General features: G+C 32.5%; 1 protein-coding gene and 1 long non-coding RNA gene across 2 annotated transcripts; one reads left to right on the forward strand and one right to left on the reverse strand.

Moving 5' to 3' along the window:
* Positions 1 to 979: 979 nt before the first annotated feature.
* Positions 980 to 5,104, reverse strand: LOC134235224 (interferon-induced protein 44-like). Its single transcript, XM_062717361.1, has 4 exons — positions 4,906 to 5,104; positions 3,307 to 3,453; positions 2,015 to 2,186; positions 980 to 1,768 (listed from the first exon to the last, which is right to left on the reverse strand). The coding sequence occupies exons 2-4, from the start codon at positions 3,379 to 3,381 to the stop codon at positions 1,467 to 1,469; spliced, it is 549 nt and encodes a 182-aa protein (XP_062573345.1). The 5' UTR covers positions 3,382 to 3,453; positions 4,906 to 5,104; the 3' UTR covers positions 980 to 1,466.
* Positions 5,105 to 11,889: 6,785 nt separating this feature from the next.
* LOC134235225 (uncharacterized) lies at positions 11,890 to 18,229 on the forward strand. The gene is made up of 3 exons (XR_009985356.1): positions 11,890 to 12,150; positions 17,785 to 17,858; positions 18,107 to 18,229. It is a non-coding gene; the product is annotated as an uncharacterized LOC134235225 (long non-coding RNA).
* Positions 18,230 to 18,324: the final 95 nt, after the last annotated feature.

Here is an 18,324-nt window from a genome sequence, read left to right on the forward strand (position 1 = left end):
TTACCATTGTTAATTGACAATACGTCATCGATATATCTGAAGGTCGAGTTGAAGTCCAAGCAAGTGTTTTCTTCATTTCACGCATAAGATTTTGCATAAAATCTGCTTCATATGAATACAAAAATAAGTCTGTTAATAATGGAGCTCAATTGGTTCCTATAGGTTTTCCAATAGATTGTTGGAATACCTGGTCTCCAAAAACCATATAGATATTGTCAATCAGAAACTCAAGCATCTTCTTGAGAGAAAGAAAAACAAAAACCGTTCATATAACAAAAAGCAAGTACATTATACATGTATACAAATATTCAACTGTGACGTTCTGCAATCTACATCATACAGCTGAAAAACACTGTTTGACAAAAACGACATGCAATAGACAACATTTGTCATTTACAAAGCAAGACTGAGACCAAACACCATTCAGTGATGGCTCGATCATTTAAATCAATAAAGCAAATAGCCAGAAAAGAGTGTACATAAATCACATGACTGTTGACATGTTAAAATGGTTTTGAGGAAAAAAAAAACATTCTAAACTTTGGCACAAGAACAATTAAATTTTAACATAAATGTCTGTCCGAACTATAATGTATTGGTCTAGTGTTTCTGCTGAACATAAGTAGAAAAACACCTGTTAAGCTGATTTTCTTGAAAAGGAGTTGTTCCGGGTTTGAAAAAACATTCTGGAAACCTTTTTATTTTTGTGCAATTTACTTGTCGATCATTAATGAATGAAATAGAAGGTAGTTCATTTTGTCGACCTTTTAAATCGTTTAGAACACCTGTTGTGTTAAATTGGTTAACAAACACAAAGTAAAAGAAAAAAAATTGGTTATTGTATTTCTTGTATGAAATATTCATAAAGGAAAAGTAGTTTACTTTTATGTTTTGAAACAAAATATAATGTAACTAGTGTATTGACATGATCATTTCTAATTAAACAAACCCTGATCTTTTCAAACAATTATTTTTAAACAACAAAATCTAGAATGAGACGACAATAGTCAATGAATTAGAAATGCATGCAATAATTGTAAAACTGATAGAAGCTCCACTTGATCTTGGGGTTTGGATTGTTGTAAGAAAGAGGTAATAACAAGTGTTTCTTAAACGATAACAGCTACTTGCGATCGTCGTTAAAATTATACCTATATAAAGATAAATACACTGAAACCCAGAGTAGAGGAGCATCAAGGCTGTTGCAGATGCGCGGAAGTGAAAGAGACAAGAATTTGGACTTTAACTTTGTCAGGGAGGGACATCTCATATTATATTGATTTCAACAACTCATGCAATATTCTTTAAACACAAATGACATTTTGGTTACTTGTTGATTAAAGATGAGTTTAAATAATAGATGACAATACTGGAAAATACGTGCAAAGAATACATGTAACATCAAATCACTTTCGTTTTTGTCTTTTTCTTAAAAAAAGGCATACTGAACACGTTCGAAATAGAGTTTATGAATCAGTGCTTCTTGAATTTTCTTGTTCAATTTCAAATTGGTTCTCCAGAAAGTCATCAGCGAACAAGAGTGCCTGGCGTAATGCTCCTAGAGCCAGAATGTTTACATTTGTGTTAAGAAGTGTTTCTTTTTCGTAATTCTTCTCCGGAAGTACGTGGGATCTTGGGATTCCGATGACGTCAGCAGCTTTGTTCACCAGGCCCTCTACAACTTCGCTCACAAACATATTGCTGATATCCTTCTCGACAAATACACATACCTTATCCATTTTGGTAAGTAAAACTAACTGAGGTATACCTATGGTATTCAAATTGTAAGTAATAGAATGTAATCGCAAACAAAAAAAAAAAACAATTTGTTATTAAACATAGACTGCCTCACAAACAGTTCATTAAAAAAATATTTTTTTTGTTGTTGAATGCATCATTAATTAATAAGAAACGGCCCCTTATTAATAAGTCGTGATAATTATATAAAAGAGAATATCCTTATAGAGCAATATGTTATATACAATGAGTTAACTTTCTAAGAAAGTCCACATACCCCTGTCTACTACCATCGTTTTGAAGTCCTTGAGTTTTTTAAGCGTGTCTTCCGGAAGAACATCTAATGTGCTTCCGTCAATAACAAACACAACAACATGCATTCGATCTTTCAATGTTGGATCTTTGACAAAACCTGGAACTTTTGCGGACGCAGAATCAACTGGATTGAACTAAAAAGAAATGTAAATAAAATAACGATCTCTGTTCAATACATCAAGTTATTATTTTGCACTTTGGTTTTAAATCTATATGAAATACAATAAAGTAAGCAACATGCTGAAGATAACAAACAGAAATCAATCTCATAAAATCTTCAAACAATTCAAATATGTGGAAAGGGCTAAAACATGGACCATCGGGAAATCTTGTTAAAGTACAGATAATATATACAAAAAATGGATGTCTGTATAGTTCTTTTGGGTCCTATTTTGACTATAAATGATGCACACAATGAATTTCTAAAGTATCAAGAAACTGTTAGCTTCTTGTTTAGCTTCTTGTGATGTTTAAAATTTCACCATCCACCAATATAAATCAATACATATTTAAAATTATTTTTGATAATCCTATGAATGTGAAACTTCTAATGAATAATTTAGAAATATATAGTTAAACTTATTTATTTTACTTAAGTAAACATGACTTAAAGATATTATTTTTCAATTTTATTTGATAAAAGCTTGTATCATCTCTCCTTAATATTATTGAATTTGATTGATTGATTGATTTCATATTGTTTAACGCCAAGTCGGCAATATTTCAGCCATATTTAGGCGGTTATTGAATTTGATAAATACTACAAACTGCTAAAGTCAACATGTTATTTCAAATCAGGACAAGAAATAGTTTTTCCTACCCCTCTATAATAGCCAATAAAATTACTTTTTAGCTGAAATTGCAATTAAAAATTAATCCAATTGCATAACCTATCGTGCTTTGTAAATCGGTTTTAAAGATATCATTTAATTTCCAAGTATTCTGAATTGTCTAACTGTTGCTCTATATATGCAAAAATACCTTACAATATTAATGCTTTGTGATAAGTTTAGTTAAATAAGCAAAATGGGTATTGAGAAATGTAACAATTTAATTTGCAGATAGACGGTCGAAAAGACTCATATATGATAAATTGTGACTGGACAAACTAATTCAACCCTTCAGCATAGCTGAGCTAAAAAAAACAATTTGATATGTAAGTACTGTATAATAATCGTTTAACTTTCGAAATAATTCTCACAAGACAGTATTTAATATTAATTTTGAGGGAAAAAAGAAACCAAAAGGTCATACAATGTAATGATTAGGCAGATTTCCATCCAGCATAAATCGAAGATCTTCTTCTTTAATGGAAAGAGCTTTTTCCATTCCTCGTGTATCGCAGATCCTGAACTTCAAATGTTTCTTTGCTGTCGGATCACGGATTCGGAGTTTTTCAAACTGTAAGTTTAAGAAAAGTTTCTTTTTAGAAAAAGAGTTCTACAGGTATCATTTTTGTTTTCATGAATAGAAAGACTACAACTACTAGACTAAGTATTCATTTTATGATTGTTTTATTGATTTATGGTTCCTGGGAAAGACACAATGACAAAAAAAGCAATTGGAAAACAGATGCTGTATATAGTGAAGTTCCAACTAATTTGTTAATCACTATTAATTGATATCAAAATAGGGAGTAGACGGCTGAGAAACGAATAGACAAATTTCATATATTAAGAAGTGAAAAGCAAACTAATAAGGATGTACAGCTTTCGATTATAACAATCTAAGATGTAAGAAAAAAAGGAAGAAAATAATAGTGAAGAATTTCTACTGCATGATCAATAGAGCTCTTTCGTGCGCTAAACTGTATACCCCTTAGTCCGAAAAATCTGACGTTTTCCTGCCTTTTTTACGATTTTGATATTTCACATGTCAGGAAAACCTCCCTGGCACGTAAAATATCAAAATCGTAAAAAGCCAGAAAAAACGTCAGATTTTTCGGCCTATATACACCTTGACACAGTGGTAAAAATACACAGATCTAGTTAAACGACTTTGTTAATATCGTATTCTGTCCCCTATATGCACAGAAATAAACAATATGATTTTCAAGAAATAAGTGTATTTCCCCTTAGGCTAAAATATTCATAAAACTTCTGTAACACAGATGCCAGATACAGGGACCAGAAAGTTCCTTGAAGAAGCACCTTTGCTCATTTTAACCATGTACTTTGTTTACTTGATGAAGATTTTTGTTTGTTAGATAAAGATTTTCAAAAGAGTGATTCATTTCAACCATAAAATCAAAGGAACACTATCTAACATAAAAAGCTTTTGACCAAGGCCCCTAAATTTACAGTTGGAAAAGACCAAATACTCATTAAGACCAATTTCCGAATATACACGAGGAAAATAGACTTTTTCAAAAGCTTATGCATCTTCTCTGTATTAACAATTAATTCCCATCCTTACTCCAGAACTCCTGACTTTTGGGGCATAAGTCTCGCAATTTTTTGGTGGAAGGCTTAATGCTCATTACAATCATTACAACATGCCAACAGTTTTACGTTTTCTTACAAAATTCTTAATTTTGTAAGAAAATCAATATATTTGATGTTTAGCCTTATCCAAACGTTTCAAATGTCCAAAGGAAATCAAAGTGTATTTCATCAATCTTTGTAAACAGAAATGTTTAACTTAACTTTGAAATGGTTTGTTATTCTATTATAGACTGATATTCAGACTGTTGTTCATTATACTTGACTATTTCAAATAATTATAATAGAGCGTGATTGATTTACTACTTATAGCAACAATATTCGAAATTTATTATACATGCTAATTTTTACAATGTACAAGGATATTAGAATATTTTTTAAAAATATTTTATCAATCGGTTATTTTTCTTACACTTTTAGTTAAGCTGTTTTCAGCGCTCCCTGTGCATGCCCGAGATGATATCGCTCCCTTGAAGATTGAGTTGATGGAATTAAGGAAGCTGGATTTACCGGCCCCTACTTGTCCAATCAGTAGAATGTTGGCTTCAGGAACCTCCGACTCCTCAAATGGTTCGTATTTTGTTATATACTCTTTCAGTTCTTGAAGAGTCTAAAAAAGGAATATAAAGCATTCTAAAATTGTACGTGTACGTGTAATATAATGCTTTCCTTTATGTTTAAATGTGGCAGAAAGAGACCATATCAATTTTTTATTTATTTAGCTCACCTGAGCTGAAAGCTCAAGTGAGCTTTTCTGATCACATTTTGTCCGGCGTCCGTCTGTCTGTCTGTCCGTCCGTCTGTCTGTCTGCTCTCACGAGAAGACATTAACCCCCTTCCCCACAGTCACGCATTTTAACGCATATACCGTTGCCCCACAATCACGCATTTTAACGCATATACCTTTACCCCACAATCACGCACTTTAACGCAATTTGCGTTTTTTGACGTTTTCTGCTCTGATGCCACGTAAAGTTTTGATGGTATGACAATGAATGATACGAAAAAAAATTTTTAATTCCCTTCTAATATATTTTGCAGATAAAAATATTTTTTCCTCGTTTTAATATGTCCGAGTCGTTTGATTTAGTACACGAAACTTGGGATGCGAGACAAATTAAGAAGTATTTGTTTTGACACTAAATAAGCCAACCATGCATTTGAACTACTTGGGTTGATGATGTGGTCGTCCCCCAATATTGTGTGAAATGGGACCTATGTTCCAGAATTTATCAAATTCGACAAATGATCTTATAAATGTAAATATTTGATAAAAATGTGTGCAAAAATCGAAGGAAGGAATTGATAAAATCACAAAAAAAATTATGGTTATTCATACTCATATAACTGAAGGAAAAGATGTTTGGTTCACTTAATAAATCTTTGTTTTAATTTACATTTAATCTTATTTCTTGTTAAATTTAAATTACAATTCATAAAAATACAATTTTATTGTTTCCGCAGTTTACACAGCAATAAAAAAATACATTCACAATTAGAAAGGGGAAAAACCCTAGAGAAACGACAATATCATGTTGAAAAAGATGTATAGGTTAATTCAAATTTGAATGATTTCATTATCAAGTCAACGTTTCCAAAACCGGTTTTCGTAAAAATATTACTTACCGTGTTCCTAACGTATTCTTTCGCTGTTTCCACAACCAAACGTTCCTCATAATTTTTTTTTAATAATCCTCCTGATATTGTAATCATCGACGATTTCTCTTATTTATACTACCATTTTGTTTTCAAAGATTATTCGGTCCAATATGCTTCGTTCAGATGTCAACTATGAGAGTACTTGATTGAGGATAAACGATTTAAAAAAAATATATTTCTTTTTTTGAAATTGATGCAAGAATTTGAAAGAATTAATCAAGAACCGAGTGTACTTTTTTGTGCACAATAAATATACAGTTTTTTTTTCAATGGGTGGCACTGTAGCTCTCCGGTCTATCAATATATTTTTTTCGGAGAGCTACAGATCTGCAGCTATTACGGGCATATGCACGGACAAATAGGAAGTTGACATCAGATTCATGCAAAAATAAACCCCATCATACATGTATCGCATGCCGTAACAAAGTATGTGCTAAAATTTCAAGCCTCTGCAATATCAGTAATATATAAATATATAATATGTACTTGCTGGAAAAAAAAACTGCGACGGAAATGTGTTAGTTATGTCTTGTACGACAGACGCACAGATTAACAGGCAGTTGACATCGGATTAAGAAAAATAGATGCCGCGATAAAGCATGCCTTACTGAAGAATATGCTAAAATTTCAAGCATTTTTGATGAGTAGCTGCTGCGAAAATTGCGATCAAAACTTTATTACGGACAGACACACAAACAGCTAGATACACGGACAAACACATTACTAGCAGTAAAACAGTATACCATTCTCCCCTTCCTTTCCTGGGCTTCGGAGCGTGAATAGAATTAAAAGATGTGTTTTCCGATAAGTCCCTTAGGAATATTCCTTGTTCCGCCTTGAGTAGGTTTATATGGTCAGTATATTTAAAAATATTCATTTATCCGCTTTTTGTATGTAGTTTAAGAATATACAGTATATATGTACATGTATACGTGTACTCTGTAGCTTCAAGTTTGTCAACACTGCATACACTAGAAATGATAATTTTAAGAACACTTAAAAGGGCAGTAAATATTAATTTACAACAATAATCAGACAACGATACGATCTGATGTGATTCTTCCACTAGCTATATTGTTTTTATACATACAATATAGGCGTTGGAAGCAAATTGAAGTGGGGGGGGGGCTAATTGAAAGTGGGGGGATAAACCAACAAACCCAATGTTCAATGCCTATGTATTACGTAATATATATTTGCCAAAAGGGGGGGGGTAAGCCCCCCCCCCCCCCCCCCCCCCCCCCCGATTCCGACGCCTATATGTTATGAACAGAAAAAGCCATTTGACATACACATTGTGAATGGACAGTTAACTCGTTACTGTATTCAAATGGTAGTGTAGAGTTACATGTATGAGGTGCAATGCATTAATTTAGGGGCTAAAAACTCCATTCTTGGGGGGGGGGGGGTCGGGAGATAAAACATTTTTCACCAAAATCGATCTAAATTATTTCCTAAATCTACCTCCGGAATTACCGGTATATTAAGCATTTCTGGCATTTTTTCTTTGATCAACAGCTTGTTCATGCACGGATCTAGAGGGGGGTCAGGACCCCCCTTGAATTTACACCGTTTAAAATTGTATTTACTAAAGCAAGTAGAAAAGGCACCTTGGACCCCCCTGGAAAACGCTGACCCCCCTGGTGAACATGAATATGTGTGAAATGAGTATGAAAAGTGAAAAATTTGAGGCAATAGAAGTCACTCCAACCCCCCATCCCCCATCCCCCACCCCACCCTACCCCCACCCCGATTTAAGGTTTTTTTTTCTGCTTGTCAAGATTTTTTTTTGGATTGGAATTTTTTTTTTTTTTGCTGACTGGGTGGAACCCCTTGGAAAAAAAATTCTGGATCTGCGCCTGTTGTTATATAGAGGGACTGATTAGAAATTATTTACTTCATATATTAGATCAAGAATTCTGCTCAACAATTCCGATATTTTTTTTGGTGTTTCCGATTTTTTTTTTGGGGGGGGGGGGGGGGGAGTTTTATGTCTACCAAGTTTATGAATAATCGATAGGTAAAAAAAAACCTCAAATAAACTTGAATTATTTATTATGGTTTTCTTTAAAAACGAAGCAAAGCTCTTACCTTTATTTTTTTTATGTCAATGATTTATTGTTCAATTTTGATTTTCAGTTAGGAAAGTCTTCAGTCCTAGTTTTATTACCTTAAATATACTCTTTCATAAATGTCGGAAAATAAAAGTTAACTAATATATTTTTTCATTACTGAAATAAATAAAATTATTGAAATAATCTGTTCATTATCCATCGTAATTTATATGAACATTTATTTCGGTCAGAATTGCATATCTTTTACAGACACAATCATTTATTTTTTAATGCCGTTAACTTGTATATTCTACTTATATGATGATCATAAGGATAACAGAGCAATCACAAAAGTATAGATGTTGAAAAATCTGTATATCTACTACGCACCAACTCTTAAGAGATCCTGAGTGATTGATTAATTTTCTATTGTATACCATGTTTCTTAGTCTGACATTATTTTCTGCAATTTTTTTTTTTTACATACACTATTCTTTTTCTACAAATGAACAGGTTTCGTCTACATCGACGCTGCATGCTCATAAATTTCATTGCGTTCAATCTGACATTGAGGGCAAAATGTATTCCTTTGACAACCCTTGGAGAAAATGTAGAAATACTTACTACATAAATTTCTCAATAACTACAGCTACATTTAATGCATTTCCAAAGAAAACTTTTTAGGAATACTCCTTGATTTGCTCCACACTCTGAATACTTCGGGCACCATCCGGAAAAATGTCGAGTACCGACCGCTGTTTTAATGCCGAGTCCGACGGCAGTATCTCATTCGTATATCGGCCAAAATATTAAAAAGATGTGATCAGTTAAACTTTAACTTAAAAAATGAAATGTTTTCCTTAGACAATCAATGCCCTTCTTTATTGTTCAATATAAAATTAAGCGATATATTCCAACAATATTTTTTTGCGTAAAAACTCTTTATAAGTAAAATTAAATATGCTGAAAGCTATAACTTCTTTTTTTTTCCTAAAAAATCGGTAAAATAACTTTCATAAAAATCTTCACAAGTGAGAATCATTCTTTGCAAGACCTCATATCTATTTTCATTTATAATTGAAGATTCTGCAAGTTTTGATAAAGTTGATATGCATGTAAAAAAAGGGGGGGGGGGCACTAATATAATGGCCATATACACGACAACCATTGCTAAACACGTCGTGTAATATTCATCTGCAAAACCACGTCTTTTCAGCACGTTATCGCAAGTGCGCTGTGGGGAAAAGGATAACGTCATCAAAAGTAGCAAATGTAATGCGACTATTACGTCACAGACGGCGTGATAGGCAAAGAGTTAATTGGGTATGATTTTTGCCCTTGTAACACTTATTGGGTACTTTCGGCTTGTTGGGTATACCCAATAAGCCAATTACTTGCATTGTGTTCCAGAGGCATTACTTGGGTGTTTCATGACATGTACCCAATAAATATTTGTCTGAGATTTGTCTGTCAAATTTAGTCCAACTGTTGGACTTTCCTGTCAGTTGAAATTGAATACATTCGGAATGTCTTTGGTTTTATCACCAAAAATGAAAAATCTAGAAGAGTTCCAAACAGCTGTGACATGTGATGAGATTATCCAATCAGATGATAGTAATGGCTGCCTACATAAAGAGAAAGGCATTGGATCCCTTGTTACTTTTAAAGCCATATTCTCTTACTGGAAAAAAGGTAGGCTGTTTTCTTAGTTATACAATGGATATACATGTATTTAATTTCTGAGAAAGTCATGTCTTGATTTATTCTGATCGTGTTAGTGCCAATTAAGGTGTACCCAACAAGTTTGTCTAACTCAAGTTTAACAGGGCCAGTACAATCACTAGATTTAGCTACGTAGCTTGATTTAATTACCTATATACTTAACTTTATTTATCTACCTGAGGTAGCTTTGTTTTGCTACCAAATCAATTTATTTATTTAAAATGGGGAATTTTTCGTGGGATGTGCAGAAAATCTTGTTTTGATACAGTGATTATTTTTGATGTTGAACTCATCTGAAAACAATTCATGAAAAAGTCACTCTTGATCGAAGCATTGACTTTTTCTACGTAATACTAATTGCAATCAAAATTCTGAAAGTTTTGGGGCTATGTATGACAATTAGAACAGTTACGTACTCCTTGAATGAAATGACAAAGAAGTCCAGCTCCATAATAATTCAGCACAATGTGAAGTAATCATACTCAGTCATGTCTCATCGCACCCAATAGAGAGGACAGTTAATTACCAAACAATTGAATTACATGTTTTGCTCCGAATTGTCCAAACGCAGCTGTGCTGGCCCAAGTTAGAACTTTTCCGGAAATACGGAACATATACGTCATAGGTTTTAACTTTTACTTCGTCATACGTACGTTAAGATATCATTGTTTACATTGCTCGTTCCTTGTGTATCGCACTGTTATTTGATCCAGCATGGAGTAAGTGTTGTTTTGGTCTTTTCTCATTGTATAAAATGCTTATGTGTGTTTCCGAAAGTATGTGTTAAATGGTTAATGTCAGGATTATTGTCTTAGTTATGTTTTGAGTTAATTCTTGGCTTCCGAATTTCCTAGTCATACACATGTAGGTCCATTCTAGTCTACAATGTTTCTAGGCAAATATTTGTTAACAATTAACTTGTTAATTTCTGTCGAAAGTGTATACTTGCAATATTAGTACTACATTTATTATTGTCTATTACAAGTGTACATTGTGATTGTGATTCATGTTGTACTAAGTATCTGTTTTTTTTTTTTTTTGGTGTTTTAGTTTTTTACCATGTTCATCATGCTTTCAGAATAAACGTCCTATTTCTTGATGACTGGTTATTTTACTGAATTTGAGTCAGTACAGCAGTAATGTATAAACTATCTCTGCTTTGGGTTGTTTTTTAAAAATGCTAGTATAAACACATGATCATGATGATAGATATTAATATTCATTTAATTGCATTTTTTGTCTCTTTTTAATAAAAAAAAACTATAAATAGTTTCATTGAAATAGCTGAATAAAGCTACCTGAGGTAGGTAAATAAAGCTTAGCTCAGGTAATTCTACGTACGTAGCTAAATCTAGTGATTGTACTGGACCTGTTTAAAGACAAGTATATTCACAAATTGTCAGTTTTTTTTCATAAAACTTTTAAGTTTCTGATGTTTTAGTATTATTACTGATTATAAGAGACTGTATGTTCTTTCATGTTACAAGAAATTATCATGCACATATTATACATTAAATTAGTCCCTGGATTAGGTTAACATATGTGAAGTTGATTATATTTTTATTGCTAGCTAACAACTACTAACATTTATTCAGTATAGCCCAAACTAATCTTAGACATTAACACACAGAAGTGTAATTGTACTGCTAATGAGGCAGGGAGAGGGTGAGGTTCTGTATGAATGAAATTAAGTCAGCAAGTTTACTTATGCCCTAGCTGACCTGTTTATATCACAGGTACTTGTGGACGTGCAGGACTGTACTTAACATCTTCGGTGCACCTCCTTTAATTATATTTATTTTAATCTCTTAAGTAATGACTTGAAAATTAAAATCCAGATGAGAATTTTTATCACTCATTACAGTACGCTTTTTACATATGTACAGACATGTATATTTAAAGAGAGAAGATAAGCTACTTATGAAAACAGTGGTTTTATTTATTATATGTACCAATAAATATTGAAGTTGTGCACTATTAGTGGCATGGTTGTCATTTGTATTTTTGTGAAATCCAGAACAAACTTTTAAAATATAATATACATAAATAATGTTCACAAATTATTACTAACATTTTAATTGTACATGTAACTTATTTGTAGATGAGGGAATACAAAAAGCAAGGACTTAATTGAAATTTCATCAAATAATTTGAATGAAAATCCCAGAAAAATTATTCACTTCAACATGTCTGCCGAAATACAAAGCAACACTATTTCCAAGGTAAGAATTTAGACCATTAAATGCCACCTTTTATAAGACATGCTTTAGCCACACCAATAAAATTTCTTGTTCTTCGGACAACTGACCCCTAAAAATTGGGGTGAGCGAGCGATTTGATAATTATAATATTATCATTTTTAATCAACATAATTTCCAGGCAGTGAAGTAAAATAATGGAGCGAGCGATTATATATTTTTTGTTTTCCTTTACATTTCTAGAGTAAATCACTATGAAATCTTTTCCAATTCCCCTGATCATGTAAAACATTCAGTTTTCCATATACAGTAAAACACGTTTAGTACGAACACGGATATAGCGAATTCACGGATATAACGAAGTTTTTCTTGGTCCCCGGCAAAATTCTTAACAAATCTTTGTAACATTTTACAGTTATAACGAACTCTGATATAACGAATTTACGGATATAGCGAACTGATTTTGAGTCCCGTTGAGGTTAAATATAACGATTTTTACATCTTCTATAACAAACTTTCAAAGATGTCAAAATTTGAATAATTGAACTGACTTTATTTTCTCTCAGCATTTGTATATAAAATTCAATTCATAATAGACATTTCCAGATTTCACGGACTCGAGATCGTACTCGCACACTGACTCGGACAGTTGTAACAAAATTTTTAGGGACCGTGTCAAAATTTGATATATTTAAAAACACACAAAAACAGTTTCTTAGATTCCTAGAAGATCTGTAAATCAGCAGCGACAATGCAGGTCATTAAACAGAAAAAGTAAATATACACAGAATAAATGTACAACATGTTATTCGAGAAATAAAATTGTTCGTGCCATAGGCACTTACACTACTGTAGAGGCATCAAAGTTAGAAAATAAGACAAACAGTCAATATTTGCACTGCTTTGTCATGCAAAAGAAAACAAATGATAAATCTATACTAGTATCAAATTTGTCTTTGCTTTTTTTTTTATAATTTGTCGGGGAAAATGGCATAAAATCTGTCTACCTTAAAACCCCTTTTGTAAATTTTTGATACAGCCCCTTATATATTGAAGTACAGAGTACGAGTCCGAGCTCGTGGCGCTCGTAACTGGAAATGTCTAATAAAAACTTAGTTATCGAAGGTATGTTTTGTAATTTTTGCTTCCCTAACATATTTGGATGAAACACTTGAAGGAAAACATGCATATTGCGAATTCGCTATATATGTTTATACGAATTCGTTATATGGATATAACAAATTACGGATATAACGAATTAAATTAACAGGTCCCCAGGACTTCGCTATAACCGTGTTTTACTGTATTCTTACATAAACAAAACAGTCATAACAATACTGTTACAATGGTTTCTCACTTTTATTACATATTAAATGACTTGACTCCTTATGTAAAATAATAATTTCAAAAAATAGAGTATCATTAGGGCATTTAATGCAGGTTTTTCATTTCATAAAGGTACAAAATTCTGTAAATAAATCTCCAAGTAATATAGAATATTAACTCTCCTATGCACCCCAAACCTTTGGTGTTATCAGGGGTCCATGTTTTTGCCCTGTACAAGATTTTCTTTGTTTACTACATATACATTTATGAGATTTATCACTGTTCAAAAGTGTTTATTACCTCCATCTTTTACATGTATGTTTGAAAACAGTAATAACAAAATATGATGTGATGAAGACTATGTACAATCACATAAAAGTGGTCAATTCCAGCAGCACTTCTATTATTATCATTTAACTGTATCTATGCACAATATCAGAAGCTTAATATGGCCCCAAATTTTAATTCACATAATAAAAAATCAGACATTGTAGAACCTTCAACAAGTGTGTCTCATTACTATTTATCATTCCAATTCATGGCAGCAGTGATAAGTTATTATTATAATACATATAGTAATTCACAAATATATAATAAAAATAACAAGGTTGGACATCATTTAAAAAATGGGAAAATATCATTAAAATCAAAACTGTTTTTCTATTCTCAAGAGTTGACTGATATATATTTTTAAATAAAGTATCGAAGATGTTTAAATATCATGCCAATTATGGGAAGCTACTTCGTCGGATCATTTAGGACGATGGATACTTTAATTTCTTCTGGCTGATCCACAACAGCTCCAGGAATTAGTCCATGTAAACCTGGAATCTGTTAAAGAATTGCTGGAGACGGAAACGATTCTATACTGCTTCATGGAAATATTTTCTACCTACAATTTTCATGCACTATCAGTGTGGTTCAACTGAAGACCCTCTTGAATGACTGATATAAGTCTGCACTATATGAACAGTTCTCGTTGTTTAGGTACAGTTTATTGTCACTGTAGAAATTCAGGAAAAATCACCCAATCTTGTTGGAACTAGTTGCTTCAATTTAACACTCAACATTCCAAATAAATAAGTCAAGTAGCTAACAAATCTCCCTAAAATAAAATAGATGCAACTTGTTAAAAGTTTTTAATACATACTTTGAATTAGAAAAAAATGTATATATGCATCTTTTAATAATCTTAATAATGTTGATACCTTGCACTTACATTTCGGCATCTCCAGAATTTGATTTATGTCCATGATGGCCTTATCTGCCTTAAACATAACAGATCTGCTCTATACCCATGGCAAAGTGGAAGGCAGTTATTAAGCAGTTTCTTAGCCTTAACAGTTTAAACATTTAAGCAGTCCTAGAGCAGTTACTTAACCTTCCCCAGATTGCTGATGGATGAACAAACCTTTAGCAATTTATAAGCAGTTTTCTTAGCCTTACCAGTTTCTTTGCAGTTCATAGGCAGTTTCTTAGCAGTTCATAGGCAGTTACTTAAGCAGTTCATAGGCAGTTACTTTAGCAGTTTTTGCTAACTGCTTGTGGACTTCCAGTATACTGCTTATCTATTTCCCTTTTATCACATAAATATTAATGAGTCACGAAGAGGTCTTCTCGTATCAAACTTTTAATACATAGCAATAATAGATCAATTGTTACATTTTAATTTATTGTATTTTGTACAATTGATTAACTACACAATCAAGCAATCAGAGATTGCTATGATGAATGTTTTAAAAAAATTTAAACACTATAGTACTGTTTTTATGCATCTGTAATTTTACATGTATCTTATTAACACAAACAACCATGCAGTTATACTCACTGACTTTTTAGAAAACTTATATATCCCAGGGCATATGATGCTCAACAAGATTCAACACTGAAGGTAAAATTAAAATGTCAAAATTAAGTAACAGCAATAAATATATCCACTTCATCCCACATTAAGTCCTGATCATACAGCAGTCCTATTGCACTAAAGGCCAGTACATTGTTGGGTTTTTCTATCCTTATATAAACCACAAAAGTATTTCAATTGGCACTCTTTTGGTAATCTTAATAATTCATTGCTCAGCTAGGTTTATAGATCATCCATTGATCTCAGTTGTTATTCTTGAAAGAGACACAAAAATTTGTGTATATGCCAACTAGAATTTTGTCCCACTCCTCTTCTAAAAGTCTGTAAATGGAAAGGAATTAATCATGAAACAGATTGCAATTATTAATATATGCCCTTAATTCAAACAAAAAATTAGAACAGAACATGTATTCAATTAATCTCTTTATTAAACAGTCCAGTCCAATACGAAAAATCGTAATATTACAGAATATCGTAATATTATTCTTATATTACTATTTTTTGTAATATAGTTAAATTACGAAAACTCGTAATATAGCATGTTGTGAGAGACTATATTACGAGTTTTCGTAATGTAAGACAAAATTAAGCATTGAAAGAAACTGAATGATGTTAAGGAAAGTATGACGTCAGAAATACATTATGCCCCAATGGTACTAGTATCACGTGGTCATTTTGGTCAGTGACGTCTATCGAAAAGTATGAAAATGCAAGAAGAAAGTAACAATAGTAATGGGTGAGTGAAAATTTTGTATTATTATTCTTATATAAGAATTTTCCCAGGGATGGGAACAATTTTCCATAAAACGTCAATGTATCCTAAAACTTGTCATAGTGTTCTATAATCCCCGAATTCCCTATATTATTCCCGAAGTCTACCCTAAAAATCAGACCCTCATCTCCAACAACGAGATGTTACGGGATATAACTTGTACAACTTTCACTAGGCTCTGACTCTGCATGCACTTGGATCAAATGCATCAAAACAAAGAAAATGCATGCATATCCACGATGATTTGATGAAACCAGAGACGTATAATTTCTCATGAAACATAACAAGCAGGTTGTATCAGAAAAAAGGGAAGTAACTCTTAGAAGAGTTAGAAATTGCTTATATTACGAATTTTAGTAATATTACGATTTTTCGTATTGGACTGGACTGTTAAAGGCCACATAAATATATTGTAGTAATAACTTACCAATTGTTAAATGACTACATCATTTCTTCATTAAATCTAAATGCAGCTTATGGCCAGCAGGCTCCCTCTTCATTGGTTTATGTAGCCTTTGTCCAACAATACAAATTGGCACCCAGAATTCAATTTTGGCGGTCAGTTGTTGGCTTCCTGTTTTGTTATATTTGTTGGAACATTGAGCCCAACATTAAATTTCTCTTGAACCCAATCAAATTATACAAGGAAACTGCTTATACACTGCTTACAAAACTGTTTAGGAAACTGTCTTGTCCTCAAGCATATGCAGCTAAGATATAACTGCTAGGGAAACTGATTACTGCTTAAAAACTGCTAAGGAAAACTGTTTACTCCCAAGGTCCTAGCAGTTACTAGGGAGCAGTAAAAATCAAACTGCATGAAACTGTTTGAAAACTGCCAAAAATTAGTAAAACTGCTAAAGAACTGCCTAATAACTGCCTATATAGGCAGTTCACTTTTGCATGGGGCTATCCAATCTTCACAGTTCACCACGATCACGATGGCGTTATAAGGTTTACTTGTTTCCTTGTCGTATCTCTAAAAGCATGCTTTAAAAAGTTCGTGCAACTGTGCATCATTGGAGCTAATGACGAATGCAGGTGGTTTCACCCCAATCACCTGTTTGCGCTGATTTCTAACGACATATACTGTCATATTAAATTATTAATTCAATAGTCAATATATCAGAGTGTCAAGTGTCCTTTCTCATGCAAATTGATCAATGTTGTCTCGTTTTTTGACGAAATGTGAAGTTTTCTTCTCATTTCCAAACGCAGACATAACCGAGTATTTAAAATAAAATGAAAAATGGGGCGGGAAATGGAACGAAAATTTCCGGAAGCGGGAAATTTAAAATAATATTATTTTTTACGTTTCTCTAAAATACGAGCGGGCGGGTCCGACGAACAAGAAATTTTATTGGTGAGGCCTTAGAAAAAAATTTCTAACTCATATCTTTATCATTAGAAACAAATTTTCTGCATTAGACCACATCAGTTTAATTAATTACTTGTTTGTCGGATATTTGAGCACAAAAAGTTTTAATATTTCTCATTAAAACATATCAAAATTGCCACTTTTCCTAAGGATTAAGAATAAAGTTAAAATTTGTGAAAGGATGTGTCAATCAAACCCGCCAAAAAATTGAAGTTTTAATAACTTTTAAATGAAATAACATAATTTTGGACTCATATACTAGGAATATCATATCTTTAGCAGAATTGTGCCACTAAATTCAAGGGAACTCTTTTTTAGGTGCGCATGATGCAACTTCCTGAATGGTGTGTATAGGCTGTTTGTCAACATCTGAAACCCACGTGTATTTCAGGGTAAGAATATTTACTGTCAATTTTCTTTATTAAAAGCTGCATAAGGGGTATTTTTTCTGATCTCAAATTTTTGACTATATAAGCATTAATCTTTTATTTTCTATTTCATGAATTATCTGCTGAGAGTCAAGTAAATTAATTAATTTGATTAAAGCTTATATATAGTAAAATATAGTGAAATTATTCCTTGTGTGAGACTTAAAGCAAAATCAGGTTACTTATTTTTACTACAATTTCTTTGATTTCAGGAGCAGTCTCTCCTTTTAAAGATCCAAAATGGCAGTTTTACAGTGCAGCATACAGTCTGGTCATCAACAGAGAGTTTTGACACTGATAATACCCATATGCCTGTAACCTTTGTAGAGTTCATCAGACAGGTAAGAAAAACAAAACTATTTTTTTAGGTCACCTGAGTCACTCAGGTGACCTATTGCTATCCGTTTTCGTCCGTCGTTGTGCATCGTGT

This window comes from Saccostrea cucullata, unplaced genomic scaffold, assembly GCF_032062105.1.
Source record: "Saccostrea cucullata isolate Sc308-1 unplaced genomic scaffold, CSIRO_AGI_Scuc_v1 ctg3779, whole genome shotgun sequence".
In the NCBI taxonomy this organism is placed as follows: domain Eukaryota; kingdom Metazoa; phylum Mollusca; class Bivalvia; order Ostreida; family Ostreidae; genus Saccostrea; species Saccostrea cuccullata.

Excerpts from the sequence above, each read along its gene's own strand:
- LOC134235224 (XM_062717361.1), bottom strand. The coding sequence starts at position 3,381 with ATGGAAAAAGCTCTTTCCATTAAAGAAGAAGATCTTCGATTTATGCTG. Across the intron at positions 2,187-3,306 it reads ATCTGCCTAATCATTACATT|TTCAATCCAGTTGATTCTGC; the intron begins GTATGACCTTTT and ends ATTTCTTTTTAG. Across the intron at positions 1,769-2,014 it reads AACGATGGTAGTAGACAGGG|GTATACCTCAGTTAGTTTTA; the intron begins GTATGTGGACTT and ends TGAATACCATAG.